Below are 16,839 nucleotides of genomic sequence, written 5' to 3' on the forward strand. Positions count from 1 at the left end.
CAAAAAAAAAGCCACAGTGCTTGGACCAGTGTGCCTTGAGCTTGTAAGCAAAGTACCTGTTGAATTTAGCTTCGTCAGCTGACTCATGATTTTAAACAAGTGCTGCTCAAGAGGGTGGTGGATGTTCAGTGGCTCCTTAGTGTCAGTTGTGGATATTTAGGTGACAGAGGAGGCAGTTTCACTCCCAGGGTGAGGAGCTGGAGTATGTTTACTAAGTAGATTCTAGGCAATGGGAGTGGCCCCCTGTGTGCCACTTGCTGCATGAATAATATTTGTTGGATGAATGAAAAATGAATGAATGGAAACATGGCTGGACTAGATTGCTGTAGAAAGGGCTGTGTACTGCATTAAGAACGTCTGACTGCATTCTTTGTGCAATGAGGAGCCATCGAAGTGTCAAAAATAGGAAGGTGATCTGACAGTACTGGTGGTACACAAGCACTATCTGTGGGATACTGAGTAGGCCAGACGGTGTGTGTGTTGGGTGGATGAATGGGGGCACTGCACACTGATGGTGGGAAGCAGAGGGGAGACTCTTGTCATGGTGCAGATTGAGAGATGAGAGATTGAGAGATGAGAGATCAAGCCATTGAGGAGGAAGGGACTGACCAGGGATGCAGAGAGCAGTTGCTTTTGAGTTGACCCTGGCTCATGGGGACCCGTGTGTGTCAGAGTAGAACTATGCTCATTAGGGTTTTCAGTGGCTGCCACCTTTAGGAAGTAGATTGCCAGGCTTTTGTTCTGATGTGCCTCTGGGAGGACTTGAGCCCTCAGCCTTTCAGTTATCAGCCAAGTACATTAACTGTTGGCACCATCCAGGGATTCCAATGCAGACACTGTAGTCATTTTACAGATTCTGGAAGCTCCTCTTCTGGAAGAGGCCATTTATCAGGTGTGCTGCCCTGGGGGGGCCTCTCTACAGAGGGCCCCCTGTGGCCTCTGGGCACCGTTGGGGGCTGGCTGGCGGCTTCTCTGAGTTGATTACAGTTTGAAATGCCGTATTCAGTCCCATGGTGCCACACAGCATGGAAATTCATTTTCCCTCTGATGAGGTTTTAGTTAGAATGTTGGAAAGAAGAAAGCCTTTTAATTAGGTTGGTAGTAATTGAGATACCAAACCACAGAAGCTTTCCCTTTAGTGGAGGAAGACACAAATGCAATTAAAAGAAGGAAAGGTACCTAAATGGAACACTTGCCAATTTTAAGTCCATTAAAGACAACAACTCCTTAATAAGTTGAGGCAGCAGACACACGTCCTGAAAGAGTGGAACAGCGCCTTCCAGTAACTGTGGAGAATGAGCTGAAACTAGAGTGCTCGTGCAGCTTAAATCTATGGCTCTGCCATGGATCATTTGCTCAGTACAGAGCACAGAGAAATGTTAGCCTGGGAACTTTTTCCACTAAAAAATCCTGGCCTGTTTCATTTTGGAAAGTGGGATTTATTGTTTTCCAGCACTAGTTGGCAGCTTCTTCTGGACACAGCCCATGGCCTGGAACCCTCTGGGGCATCATCTCTTGCCCCGCTAGGCAGCCCTACCCTTTCTGTGGGGTTCACTCCCCAACCTCATCCCTCAAAGGTGCCCAGGTGTGAGTAGCTAAGGGAAGGTCATTGATGCATCAAAGAGTCACTGTCACCTCATTACCTGGGAAGCACATTTTTGTTTTAACGAGCAGCAACATTTCTTTCACATTTGCATCCACTGCCCTTTGACCATGCCCCCACAAATGCCAAGCTCTTGCTTCTACCTCCTTTGGGTCTTTCCTGGTGACTGCCCTTCAATGAGCTGAGCCTACTGGTTCCTATTCTCACATCAGGCACATCTCCATGGAGGCGGTGATAAATGCTTTCCCCTGGAGAGGGTGGCCTCTTTTCGTTCACAGAGTCCTTCAGGTTGTGATTGAGTATTAGACACTGAACATCAGTGTTCGTTCACAGGACCACTGCATAGGACTTGCTTTTTTGTCTCCTGACACACTGGCTTTTCTGGGCCACATTGGGCTTGGCTGGTCGTGATGGAATGCTGGTTGTAGTCCAGCTGGACAGACGGATTTTGACTAGAATCTTTTTCAGATGCCCTGTGCCTGGGCAAAGCTGCAGTGGTGTAGGCCCCTGAGCTCTTGGTTAGGGCATAGGCTTGGTGCCCTGCCAGATCCCTTTTTATATGGACAGTTAGGAAAGGGGGAAAAGTTGACTCTGGAGTCAGAAAGGTCCAACTTGAATACCAGGGTCTCAATTCCATGGCGCTCTGCCCTTGGAAATTTATTTCACCTTCCTGACCATTAGCTTACTCCCCTGGACAGGATTCACCTGGCAGGATGATGTGTGTCCAGGGCTTGGAATGCTGCCTGATAGAGGATGAGGGCAGAGCAAACAGAGACCTGTAGGGACCATGGAGATGTGGCTCTGCCCCAGCACCATCAGCACTGGGCCTGGAGGCTCAACCCAGGTCCATGCCTCCTGCCTGGGGAATGGAAGAGAGAGCATTTTTATTGTTTAAACGGGAATAAGCCTGGTAACAAGTAATAAACCTGCCTTTTAAAAAATTGGATTATACGCTCAATTTTATTTTATTTTAAGTATATAAATTGTTAATACGTATGAAGAGAAATACGCTAAAACGTTAGCAGGCATCATCTCTGGGTGGTGGAGTTGTGGAATTTTAATTTTTTTCTTTACACTTTTCTGTTTTCCTTTATACTTTTATTTTGTAAATGTTCTATAATAAATGTGTATTACTTTCAGAACAAATAAAAAAGCATAACTCTGGGAAATGCTACTTGAATATATTTGAGTCCCTGCCGTATTCCAATTTCCACACATACCAAAGATCCCAACAATCAGATTCTTAAATGAATAACTGTATCATTCTTTCTTTTGTAAACCATATGTCTTAGTTATCTATTGATGCTATAACAAAAATACTACAAATGGATGGATTTAACAAGCAGAAATTTATTTTCTCACAGTTTAGGAGGCTAGAAGTCCAAATTCAGGGTGTTGGCTCTAGGGGAAGGCTTTCTCCCTCTGTTGGGTCTGGGGGAATGTCCTTGTTTCTTCAGCTTATTTCCTGGTTCCTTGGAGATCTCCATGTTCCTTGTCATCAATCTTCCCCCATCTCTGCTCTGCCAGCTTAATCTCTGTTATATCTCAGAAAAGATTGACTCACAATACACCCTACACTAATCCTGTCTCATTAGCATAGCAAAGACAACCCATTCCTGAATGGGATTATAACCACAGGCATAGAAGTTAGAATTTACAAAAAAATTGGGGGTGGGGGGGGGCACATAATTCAATCCATAACACCATACAAACCCTGTTTATGCTTTTTTTTTCTTTTTTTTTAGGATGAGAAGAACCAAGTTTTAACCACCAACATTTGGCTACAAATGGTAAGTTAAGTCACTGGCAGTCCACTTCTTCCTGCTCTTGCTCCTGAGATGCCTGTACTGGGTTTGCAGCAAAAGCAGATGTCCCATAGAAAAGCCGGAACCGTCACCCTGACTCCACTGATGTCATCACAAGGCCGAGTGTCCTGCCTTTGGCTGTGTCACACCACATTCTGCGGGGCTTGGCACATTCTTGTATTTTACTACAGGGCGATTTGGGGGAATTTCAAAAATAATACTTAATGTGATTCAAGTATTGTGGATTGAATTGTGTCCCCCGAAAAATATGTATTGGATACCCAGCCCCTATACCTGTGCATGTATTCCTGTTTGGAAATAGGGTTTTTCTTTTGTTATGTTAACGAGGTCATACAGACTAGGGTTGGTCCTAAATCTAATCCCTTCTGGGTTATAAAAACAGCAGAATAGACAAACGAGACACAGGGGAAGACTCAGAGGAGACGACCAACACAAAGGAAGGCTAAGGAATGATAAGAAACTCCGAGGAACTCCTCAGGCTACTAACAAGGAAAGGCCTCCCCCTAGAACCACACTCTGAACTTGAACTCTTGAACTGTGAGGTGATAAATTCCTATTTTTTAAAAACACCCACTTGTGCCTGTCTTACAGCAGCACTAGGTGACTAAGACAACATGTAATGAGATGCAGGGCTATATTAGATGGTACACTGCCCTGCCCAGGTCCCCAGGGCTCCAAGTGCTGTGACCTCCACAGGTACTTATGAGTATCAGATGCTCCTTACCTAAGCCAGAGGTCTTCACACTTTCTGCTCTATTAACTCCTAGAAGAATTTTGAAAGGCTGTTCCATTCCGAGCCCTGGTGGTGCAGTGGTTAAGTGTTCAGCTGCTAACCAAAAGTTCAGCAATTTGAATCCACCAGCTGCTCCTTGGAAACCTTTATGGGGCAGCTCTGCTCCATCCTAGAGGGTCTCTGTGAGTCGGAATTGACTCAGTGGAAATGGGTTTGGTTGGTTTATGTTCCTTTTGCAGATTTTTAATTTGATATATAAAATTCTAACCTAAATTTAATTAATTTCAAATGAAATAACTTCCAGCAAATTGTAAATATTGACATTTAAAAACAAAACTGTTAATCTCTATTGTAAGTAAAATTCAAATATCATAATAATTTAATATCTATATCATTCATTTAAAAATATATGAACAAGCCCTTCTCTAACTGTTAGATATTTTACGTAGTTCCTTTTCCTCTTTGTACTTACATTTCTATTTCACTTTCTGCCCAGAATTTTATCCTAACATAATATGGTTTTATGTTTGAAAGTATTTTATTAATCACTCTGCCTTGGTTCTCTCAAATGCAGATATTTACATAAAATTTATTCCTTCACACCGTGTCAATTTTTTTCTACTGAACTGATTCATGATTATAATTATTATTAGTATGTAATTCATCAAGGCAACATAAAGTATAAATTTTTCAATACAAATGTACCAATTAAAAATACCTTTGATAAGAATTTATTAAACATAAAATATTTATTGGGAATTTGTCTACTTGTGCCAAGGACAGGGCTTTGTTTTAAATTAATTTATTTATTCATATATTAAAGGAGCCCTGGGGGTGCAATGGTAAGCACTCGGCAGCTAACTGAAAGATCAGCAGTTCAAACCTACCCAGTGTCTTTACAGGAGAAAGGACCTGGCATCTGATTCCATAAAGATCATGGGCTAGAAAACCCTATGGGGCAGTTCTGCTCTGTCACATGGGGTCTCTACAAGTCAGAATTGACTGGAGGGCAAACAACAACAACATCCATAGGTTATGAGGGCCATAGGGTCACAGTGAGTCAGAATCGACTTGATGGAAATGGGTGTCATGGTTTAGTGGTAGAATTCTCTTCTTCCATTCGGGAGATCTGGGTTCAATTCCCAGCCAATGCACCTTAAGTGCAGCCATTACTTGTCTGTCAGTGGAGGCTTGCATGTTACTCTGATGCTGAACAGGTTTCAGCAGAGCTTCCAGTCTAAAACAGACTAGGAAGAAAATCAGCCAATAAAAACCATAAAGGTCACAACGGTCCAGTCCCATTGTACATGGGGCCACCATAAGTTGGGGACCAATTGATGGACGCTGACACTAACAATGTCTATAGATTACTATTTTTTATTAATAGCAATGAGAGAATAATACAGGTTTTGTCATCAATTTCATAATTTTTTAAATAGATGTAGTCAAATGTGTGTTGTTGTTGTTAGGTGCCGTCGAGTCAGTTCTGACTCATAGTGACCCTATGCACAACAGAACGAAACACTGCCTGGTTCTGAGCCATCCTTACAATCGTTGTTATGCTTGAGCTCATTGTTGAAGCCACTGTGTCAATCCACCTCATTGAGGGTCTTCCTCTTTTCCGCTGACCCTGTACTCTGCCAAGCATGATGTCCTTCTCCAGGGACTGATCCCTCCTGACAACATGTCCAAAGTATGTAAGACGCAGTCTCGCCATCCTTGCCTCTAAGGAGCATTCTGGCCGCACTTCTTCCAAGACAGATTTGTTCATTCTTTTGGCAGTCCACGGTGTATTCAATATTCTTCGCCAACACCACAATCCAAAGGCGTCAACTCTTCTTCGGTCTTCCTTATTTATTGTCCATCCTTCACATGCATATGATGTGATTGAAAATACCATGGCTTGGGTCAGGCGCACCTTAGTCTTCAGGGTGACATCTTTGCTCTTCAATACTTTGAAGAGGTCCTTTGCAGCAGATTTGCCCAGTGCAATGTGTCTTTTGGTTTCTTGACTGCTGCTTCCGTGGCTGTTGATTGTGGATCCAAGTAAAATGAAATCCTTGACAACCTCAATCTTCTTTCCATTTATCATGATGTTGCTCATTGGTCCAGTTGTGAGGATTTTTGTTTTCTTTACGTTGAGGTGTAATCCATACTGAAGGCTGTGGTCCTTGATCTTCATTAGTAAGTGCTTCAAGTCCTCTTCACCTTCAGCAAGCAAGGTTGTGTCATCTGCGTAACGCAGGTTGTTAACGAGTCTTCCTCCAATCTTGATGCCCCGTTCTTCTTCATATAGTCCAGCTTCTCGTATTATTTGTTCAGCATACAGATTAAATAGGCATGGTGAAAGAATACAACCCTGGTGCACACCTATCCTGACTGTAAACCAATCAGTATCCCCTTGTTCTGTCCAAACAACTGCGTCTTGATCTATGTAAATGTTCCTCTTGAGCACAATTAAGTGTTCTGGAATTCCCATTCTTTATAAATGTGTGGAGTGAAGGCGTTTTGCTGTAGCAATGTTATTGAGTTCTTGAACTTCTTCCCGGCTATATGCCAAAAATAATGGCATTTTCATCAAAATGTATCAGGTGACAACCTAGTTTGTTTCTCTAATTTTGTTGAAAGCTGAGAATTAAAACCCACCTCACCTATAAGGGTATTGTCACCTAATCGTTAGCATGATTCACATAGATCCTGATACTTTGAATTGACCCTTTGCTTGATTTTGGGGGCAGTGCCCCCAAATAAGATTTGGGGTAAAGGAGATATGCCTTTCTTTGTAAAGTGGAGGGTAGAGGGTGGGTAAGTAAAAGTGGGTGCAAAGTATATTCCCAGGTGGATCTTGGGCACGTCAGTATTAGTGAAAATACAGGTGGAAGAGGGTTGGAAACATTTGAAGAACCTGTAGTAGATAAGGTAGAGACCTTGGAGAGGTTCCCCGTGTAGGAAGTTAAAGGAACATTCTTCAGTAGTGTATCCTATCCACATGTGTCGTCCTCCCAGTATCTGTGCCCACCAACTCTAGCTCCCCTCTTTTTGTCACTGATGGATGATCTGTGCTCCCCTCTGAGGCTGACCTTCCTCCTGGGCACAAGGTCCTAGCTGTCCTGTCCCACCATGCCTGCTGAGAGCCTTGCTCTAACAGTTGTCGCCACTGCTCCTGTACCATCAGCACCTCTCTGGGGTGGTTCTCACTGCCCGTCCAACATGGTGCACTCTATCCCCTTGACCCTCCCTGCTTTCCTACTCCTTGGCTTCCTCCTCACCTTTACAGCAGAGCCGCTCCAAGGCAGTATACCTCACTGTCACCATTGACTCTCCTCACATTCTTGGTTAAACTCACTCTTATCAGGCTTTTGTTCCCACCACTCCACCAACACAGCTCTGGGTGAGCAAACCAATAGCTCCCAAGTTATTGCACGGAATCATTTTTCTCTCCAAATTTTTGCTGAAAGTTTGAAACATACTAAAAAGTTGAAAGTGTTTTACAGTGAATTGCCGCATACTTCCTCGTAGATTCTGTAATTACCATTTGACTACACCTGCTTTCTCACATATCTGCACATCTATCCATCTTTTTTCTGTTGATCTTTTTTTTTTTAATGGGGTTCAAAGAAGGTAGTGGACATTGGGGCACTTCCACCCAACACTTTGGCATGCAGATCTTTGACTAGAGTTCATATTTATGTTTTTTTTTTTTAATTGGAGGTAAAATGTACAAACCTTAAATGTACCCTTCAGAGAATTTCCAGGAGTATCTTCAGCTCTGCAACCCAACCTCCACAGGAAACAGTACTTCTCCATCACCCTAGGGTGATTCCTCATGACCCTTACCAGTCAACACTTGCCCAACCCTAACACCACCCCCGCTTCCCTCAGTCAGAGTCCACCACTGTTCTGTCTTTCCAGTGATTAACTTTTCCCCTTATCTCATTCAATTCTCAGAAGCATTTAATAGACCTGACTGTACCTCTTCTTTGAAATGCTTTCTTCACTTAAAATTTAGAATGAGGCTCCTAACTCACTGGCCGCCGCTAAATCCCATCTGCTATCTCTTTCTGGCCCTCGAGTTGGAGGACACTGTATCCTAGCTTAAGCCACCATCTCTATGATTACAGCTCCAAACTTGTCTCTCCAACCTGACTACCCTGGTGTCTCCAAGTACTTGTCTAATAGGCTCTGAAGCCCACATGTTCCAAAGCAACTCCTCCTGACCCTTTCACACTTGCACCTCCACAGTCTTCTCTATCTGGATAAATGCCAACTCCATCGATCTGTTTGCTCAGATCAAAAAACAGAGTCACCCTTAATTCTTATCTTTCACACCCTGCATCTGATCCGTCAGCAAATTTTGGCAGTTCTACCTTCAAATCTCTACCTCTACCAGGATAGAACCACTTCCTATCACCTCCACTGCTTCTACCCTGGTCTAAACAAGTTTAGTCTCTCATCTTTCTGTAGAAACCTTCTAACCAGCCTTCCACTTCTGCCCTTGCCTCCATGAATGGTGTCTGCTGTCAATGTGACAGCCAGCATGAGCCTTTCCTGTTGCTGTCCAGTTGAGTCTGACTCATAGCGACCCTATAGGACAGAGTAGAACTGTGGCATAGGGTTTCCAAGGCTGTAATCTTTATGGAAGCAGACTGCCACATCTTTCTCCCGCGGAGCAGCTGATGTGTTTGAACCGCCAACCTTTCAGTTAGCTGCTGAGCTGGCACTTAACCACTGCACCACCAGGGCTCCTTAGCGTGAGCCTAAGAGAATAAAATGACAGCCCAGTCACCTTCTTCCTCAGTGTTGGAGCTGAAGTCCTTGAAGTGACCTCATTTCCCTGCCTGCCCCTGACTTCTCTTCCTCCCCTCCTGCCTTCTTCTGGCATGTTCATTGTCCTCCTTGAGGTTCTGCAAACACTGAACAACCATGTGCCTTTCCCCTGCTGCTCCATCTACCTGCACAGGTACTTCCTTGGAAAAACACTTGATTTACTCTCTCATTTCTTACGGGCCTCTTCCTAAGCGTCACCTCTTCAGTGAGATCTTCCTCAACTCTGCGTGTACTGTTCCAAACCCTTCCCTCCTGCCCTGGCCCACTCAGTTCTCCTTACCCTGCTTCATTTTTTTTTCTCCAAAATTATTATCACCATCTGACAAACTACATTTTATTGTGTATGTGTTCATTGTCTTAGAGTCTCACCTACCTCATTTTATATGTTGTTGTCATTTGCCCACATTGAATTGACTCCAATTCACAGTGACCCAATGTACAACAGAATGAAACGCAGCCTGGTCCCACACCATCCTCACAAATGTCAGCATGTTCAAGTCCATCATTGCAGCTATTGTGCCAGTCCGTCTCACTGACCGTCTCCCTCACCCTTGCTGCCCTCCACGTCATCAAACACAATGTCCTCCTCCATAGATTGATCCCTCCTGATGACCTGTCCAAAACAAGTGATCAGACAGTGTTCTACTGTGATCCTTAGGATTTTCACTGGCTAATATTTAGATGTAGATTTCCAGGGCTTTCTTCCTAGTCTTTCTTATTCTGAAAACTCAGCTGAAGCCTGTCCATCATGGATGACCCTGCTGGTATTTGAAATACTGATTGCATAGCTTCCAGCATCATAGCAACATGCAAGCCACCATAGCATGACAAACCGAAAGACAAGTGGAATAAGATATTAGGTATGCTTACAGGTCCTTAGGATGGTGGGACACAATACAAAGACACTTCGAGAGATGAAAGGTAGACTCATTACTTACAGCTCCAAACAAGAGAAGGCTGCCATTCAGGGAACAGGGTAACAGCATACTGGAGCCCTAGAAGGTGGGTTACATATGGCAAGTGTGGTGGGCTTAGCTAGGTTCCATGGGATTCTTAGCAATTGGGTGTTTTGAATAATTCCACGGGTCCAAGGAAGAAAGGGTCATCCCTAGGTGTTAGGCATCTGGGGTCTGTGGCAGTTGGGTGTCTGTGATATAGCTCAGAAGTGTTAGAGCCTGATAAAGGAATTAGTTGGGGTGTGGGCTTAACAAAGTGCTTATGAAGGGGAATTGAGAACTTTTAGACAGAAACTCAAAATGGGTCAAGGTGGCACTTGTGAAATCATGTTATCCCAACCCCAACTGGGAGGTATGCACCAGGAGGGCAGAGCTTTGGTTTGATTTGCTCCTCACTGTGCCCCAGTGCCTAGTCCACTGCCTCACTTCTAGCAGATACTGAAAAACCATTTGTGGAATGAATGAACCAAACAAAAACTCACAGTGAATCTAGGAGGGGCTGAGATATTATGACAAAATGAAGCCAACTCCCAAATAACATTAGAGCACTCTAGTGTAAGGTATAAGTCTGGGGAATCTGGGGGTGATGGAAATGCTAACATTTTTACTTAAAACTGGTGCTTTTCCATTCCCTTGGAGGTTCAGAGGTGCTGCCGACATTTTTATTACAGAGAGAGAAATGTGTGTCATGGACAGGACTGTCTCCCTGGTCCCTGGATTCCCTAGCCCTCTGTAAGTGACTGGTCCTCAACAACGTATTTGGCAATTTTTATTTGAAAGAGTGACAGCTTCCAGGAAAACGGTCACTGGATCATCAAGTTCAGATGGTCTGTCAATAAACCCCCTTGCTCTGTAGGATGTCACCAGAGACCTCTAAAGTTCTTTCAGATACAGATTATTTCTAATTAAAACTTGAATTTATAGGAGCATCTGCAGCTTCATTTGTTTTGAATCTCATGTTTTTATCTCTTTTACCTTTTCATTTTTTTGAGCACCTCTTATGTGGAAGGCATGGAACTAGGCCATGTAATGGAACCAAAAAGAGTAGTATCCTTCTTTTAAGCCATTCACAATCGGGCTGTGTCTTTAACATACTAAGAAAAAAAAGTTAAAATAGCAGGACGAAGTTACTCGACTGGAAATGCGTTGGAGGAAGACTGGTGGTTTGGCCGGTGAGAGGCCACAGGTGGGCTAAATCTCTGCTGTTGGCATCTAGCATGTGCCCTTGTCCAGCTTGGTCACATGTTTATCTGGAAAGTGGCACTTGTAGCTCATGTAATTGGTAACACTGTGTCCCAACTGAAATTTTAAGAGATCACAACAACTTTGCTTTTGAAACAGGCTTTGAAAGTTAAGGCGATGGTTGCACATGATTGGTATCATCGGTGTCACTGAATTGTACATGTGAGCAGTGTTAAAGTGATGTCGTGAATTGAACTCTGTCCCCAGAAATATCTGTCAACTTGGCTAGGCCATGTTTCCCAGCATTGTGTGATTGTGCACCATTTTGCCACCTGATGTGATTTTCCTAGGTCTTGCAAATGCTGCCTCTATGATGTTAATGAGATGGAATTAGCGGCAGTTATGTTAACAAGGCAGGACTCAGTCTACAAGATTAGGTTGTGTTTTAAGCCAATCTCTCGTGAGATATAAAAGAGAGAAGCAAGCAGAGAGACAGGAGGACCTCATACCACCAAGAAACTGCTAGGAGTAGAGTGTGTCCTTTGAATAGGGGTCCCTGTGCTGAGAAGCTCCTAGACCAGGGTAAGATTGATGAGAAAGATCTTCCTCTAGAACCAACAGAGAGAGAAAGTCTGCCCCTGGAGCTGACACTCTGAATTTGGACTTTTAGTCTACTAGACTGTAAGAGAATAAATTTCTCTTTGTTAAAGCTACCCACTTGTATTACAGCACACTTTGTGTTACAGCGGCACTAGATGACATGGGGAAACTTGGTGGCGTAGTGGTTAAGTGCTGCAGCTGCTGATCAAAAGGTCAGCAGTTTGAATCCACCAGGTGCTCCTTGGAAACCCTGTGCGGCAGTTCTACTCTGTCCTATAGGCTCACTATGAGTTGGAATCAACTCGATGGCAACGGGTTTGGTTTGGTTTTTAGATGAATAAGACAGTTGACAAATGTTGTGTTATCTATATTTTTATAATGATAACAACAACAAAATGTTATCTAATCAAAACCTGTATGCCCTGGCTGGCCAGGTGTTGTCAGGGAGAGGCCTGGAGAGCTGCCTGGGCCATTGATACATCAGCCATCTCACTGACTGGTGCTTTTTGTGTGATGGCTCATGACCAGCTGGCCTGACCCCAGCCTGGACAATGGGCACAACAACAAGACAAAGCCCAATGTTGAAGCTAACAGGGCTGTAGTTCTGAGGGGGAACAGAAATGTGGAAAGGAAGTTGAAAGACAGCCAAGAAAACTGTTCTCAGCAATTGGTTTTTTCTCCCAGAGAGTTCCCTGCTGATGAATTTCTGCTCTGAAAATCTGTGAATCCACATAATTCCTTTCTTCAGGGTCAAAGAGTAAGCTTTGAGGTTAATTCACTGCACAGGGTATGATTTTCCGTGCATTTAGAGTAGAAAACACAAAAAAGTAAAAAAAAAAATGAATTTACAATTCTCTTTGATTTACAATTGGTTTTGTATTCCTTTCTCTCACTTTCCTTGACTTTGTAGATGACCTGAATGAATAGAAAGTTGCTGACCTCTCACTTTGCCTCTACACACTCCTAGGAGGGAGCAGTTGGTTTTGTTTTCTCTTTAGGTTGGCTTTCTGATACGGGGAGGTGTGTCAGACATATTCTGATTGAATCTATAAGAAGCAATAACGAAAGCCGTTTCAGTTTCTGAAGAGACATTTGAGCTATCCAGGTACTCGCATTTGCTTTAAAAACAGCTGTCTTCTTTTTTTTTTTTTGGAATCTTGGCCCTTCTTCTGACTTTAGATTTCTGTTATGGTTTGAATTTTGTCCACCCAAAATACCTGTCAACTTGGCTAGGCCATGGTTGCCAGTATTGTGTGATTGTCCATGATTGTGTCATCTGATGTGATATTCCTATGTGTTGTAAATCCTACCTCCATGATGTTAATGAGGCAGGATTAGAGTCAATTGTGTTAATGAGGCAGGACTCAATCTACAAGATTACATTGGGTCTAAAGTCATTCTCTTTTGAGATATAAAAGAGAGAAGCAAACAGAAAGACTGGGTGTTGGGGCGGGGGGGACCTCATACCACAAAGAAAGCAAGGCCAGGAGCAGGGCGTGTCCTTTGGTCCGGAGTTTTCTGAGCTGAAAAGCTCCTAGAATGGGGAAGACTGATGACAGGGAGCTTCCTCCAGAGCCAAAAGAGAGGGGAAGCCATCCCCTGGAGCTGGTACCCTGAATTCGGACTTCTAGCCTACTAGTCTAGTCTGTGAGGGAATAAATCTCTGTTTGTTAAAGCCATCTGCTTGTGGTATTTCTGTTATAGCAGCACTATAGATAGCTAAGATAATTTCCTTGCCTTCTTATATTTGTTCTCTGCTTTGTACCTTCTAAGTATGGAGGCCTTGGTTGGTATAAACGGTTAATGCACTCAGCTGCTAACGGAAGGGTTGGAAATTGGCACCCACTCAGAGGTGCCTCGGAGGAAAGGCCTGGTGATCTGCTTCCAAAAAATCAGCCATCAAAAACCCTACGGAGCACAGTTCTACTCTGACACATATAGGGTTGCCATGAGTTGGAGTCAACTTAATTGCAACTGTTTTTTTTTTTTTTAATTCTAATAATGGAGCTAATAACATTTATATAATAGACTCTTAGATTCTAAACCACACTTATTTGTTTTTAAAATTTACCTTTTTAATTCCTGTATTCTTTATCACTCTGTCTCTGACACATAGAAACGCCACACATTATGCTCCTAGATAAACAAGTGGCTTGTGTAGGACAGTAGCCTCCTGTGGTTGAAGCGGATGTTTCGATCGTTATGTCTCCCTGAGGGAGCACAGTTTTGGAGGCGGGGGAAGAAGGAGGCCCACTTTCTTGCTCTTGAGTTCGAAAAATACATTTTTTAAAAGCAAAGAAATATTTACATTTCTCTTCCCTCTTTCAGCCTGTGTCTCTTTCTCTCTCTTTCCTTCTCACTATAAATACTTCTGTGTGTGTGTGCATTTAAGGGAAAACTCCTGTGGGCTCAAGGCAGGCTGTGATGGGGCCCAGTCTCAGACCTATGGACGAATCCGGATTCCCACGGTGCATTCCAAATCAATGGCCCCTTCCTCCCTCAGTGTCCCCTGAGATCTCCACACACACCTTTCTTGAAGATGGAATGAGAAGGAATCACACAGAAATGAAAGGGAGAGAAAGAAAGGCACAGATTCTCCTAAATGTGGAGATCTGGAAGCATTGATGTTTCTAGGTGCTTCAATGGTAAATCCTAAATATGTTCAGTTGCCTGATATGTGGAAAACACTTTGGGTGCTGTCTACGCAGAGGTTCTGCCCAGCGCCTCAGCCCCAAGGGGCCTCTGACCTGCTGGGGAAGTGAGTGCTTTGAGAGGATGTTCAACCTCTTTCTAGAACTCGACTGTTTATAGATAATTTTCCACATTTATTCTTAGGAAGCCTTCATGGGACCCTGTGAGGAGGGTGCTAGATGAGATCCCGGGGTCAGAGAGCTCGGACCCCAGGCCCAGGGTCCGAAGCCCGTGCAGCAGTGCCAAAGTGCACACCACCAGCCCCTTTTTCTTCCCTGTGCTTGTGTCTCAGTTACTGCAGCTCCTGAGACCTGCAGGTTTTGTAAAACAGAGGAACCCTCTTTTAAATAAAGCCTTCATTTATTGCATGCCTCCCAGGGCCATGTTCGTTTTACATGCCATTCCACACATGACCTCCTTTCATCCTCACAATGTTGCCCTTTGAGGTAGGGGACATGTGAGGAAACTGTGGCTCAGAGAGATGATTGGCCTGTGCCAGCTTCTTCAGCTTGTCACTGCCAGAGCTGGGGTGAGAGCCAGGTCTGTCTGGCCCCCAGCTGTCTGTAGCTGCCCATTCCAGCACTGAGGGTGGGGCAGGACCCAGTGTGGTTTAGAGTCAGGGGGAGTGGTGTGAGCATGTAAGCCGCAAGTCCTGAAAGCTTAGGTTGGAAGAACCAGCTCTGGAAGAGCCGAGAGGTTATTCTCCTTGCAGTCAGGTAATGCAAAATCTGACTCCTGACCCTGGACTGTGAGGAACATGGGGGTATACACCCTACTGAAAGTATCAGTCTCCTGGGGCTGCTGTAACAGAATACCACAAAGTGGGTGACTTTAAACAGCACACATTTTTTGGCTCAGTTCTGGAGGCCAGAAGTCCAAATCAGTGTGTTGGCCCAACCATGCTCTCCGAAAGACCTAGGAGAAGATCCTTTTTTGTCTCTTCTTGCTTCTGGTAGGTATTGCTTGGCTCGTAGATTGATCTTCACGTGGCTCTTCTGTCTCTCTGGGTCTTTTCTCTTCTCTTCTAAGGGCACCACTGAGGGTGGATTAGGACACGTCCTATTCAGGTATGACCTCACGGTGTTAACTGATACCATCTTCATGGACTGTATTTATAAACAAGGTCATGTTTACAGGGATCAGATTAGGACTTTCTGGGGCACACAGTTCAATCCAAACGACCAGCATTAGTACTTTTCCCTGTGCCTTTTTTTCTGTAGGCACATATTCCTCTGACTCCCATCTCCTGCTTCCCTCTCTCACTTTTAAGGTCCCTTGTAATTACATTTGGCCCACATAGGATGATCTCTCCACCCCAAGGTCCTTAACTTAATCACATCTGCAGAGTCCCTATTTTAAAACAAGGCCATTTTCACAGATACCAGGGGTCAGAATTTCAGTACGTCTTGTGGGGAGGGGGTAGAATAGCTGTGGTGCTGGCTGTCAGGACGCATTCGCCCACAGCCCCCACAGCTGGGTGTCAGCATGAATCTTGGAAAAGGAGGGGAGGTGACATTACTGGGGAAGCACCGCATGGCTGTGACCAACCACTGCCAGGCTGCTGCCTTCCCTCTCTGTTTTCCCTGTCACCTCAGCAGGTAGAGGGATGTATCTTCAGCCTGCCATACCCACCTTCGTAGGCAGTTCTTAGAAGCCTGAAGCCCCAGTTGGCATGGTAGTCATGGCAAAACTGACAGGCTCTGTGATTAGCTAACCAAACCCGGAGAAGCATCCCAGGGTGCTACAAGGCAATGCTTAAGAAAGTGAGGTAGTTAAATATAAGCCCAAGAGACAGAAAGGGCCACATAACCCAGAGACTGTATCAGCCTGAGACCTGAAGAACTAGATGGTGCCCAGGTGCTACCGATGACTGCCCTGACAGGGAACACATCAGAGAATTCCTGATGGAGTGGGAGGACAGTGGGAGGGAGACCTCAAATTCTCATTAAAAGACCAGACTTAATGGTCTGACTGAGACTAGAGGGACCCAGAGGTCACGGCCCCTGGACCCTCTATTAGCCCAAGACTGGAACCATTCCTGAAGCCAACTCTTCAGACAGGGATTAGACTGGACACAGAAAATGATACTGGTGGGGAGTGAGCTTCTTGGCTCAAGTAGACACATGAGACTATGTGGGCAGCTCCTGTCTGGAGACAAGATGAGAAGGCAGAGGGGGACAGGAGCTGGCTGAATGGACATGGGGAATACAGGGTGGAGAGGAGGAGTGTGCTGTCACATTAGGGGGAGAACAGCTAGGGTTACAGAGCAAGGTGTGTATAAATTTTTGTAAGAGAGACTGACTTGATTTGTAAACTTTCACTTAAAGCACAAAAAAAAAAAAAAAAAACGAAAGTGCAGAAGGTGGGTATGGAAGGGCTTTCTGCCTACAATGAGGGAGAGACAAGGGGAAGACTAGCAGA

General features: G+C 44.4%; 1 protein-coding gene across 1 annotated transcript in view; it reads left to right on the plus strand.

The window, feature by feature from the left end:
• Positions 1–16,839, plus strand: part of CHRNA7 (cholinergic receptor nicotinic alpha 7 subunit) — a 193,415-nt gene that overhangs the window by 81,014 nt on the left and 95,562 nt on the right. Inside the window, exon 3 of the mRNA XM_049905457.1 lies at positions 3,349–3,393. Coding sequence (XP_049761414.1) covers positions 3,349–3,393 — 45 coding nt within the window. The remainder of the gene's footprint in view (positions 1–3,348; positions 3,394–16,839) is intronic.

This window comes from Elephas maximus, chromosome 13 (genome assembly GCF_024166365.1).
Source record: "Elephas maximus indicus isolate mEleMax1 chromosome 13, mEleMax1 primary haplotype, whole genome shotgun sequence".
NCBI lineage: Eukaryota > Metazoa > Chordata > Mammalia > Proboscidea > Elephantidae > Elephas > Elephas maximus.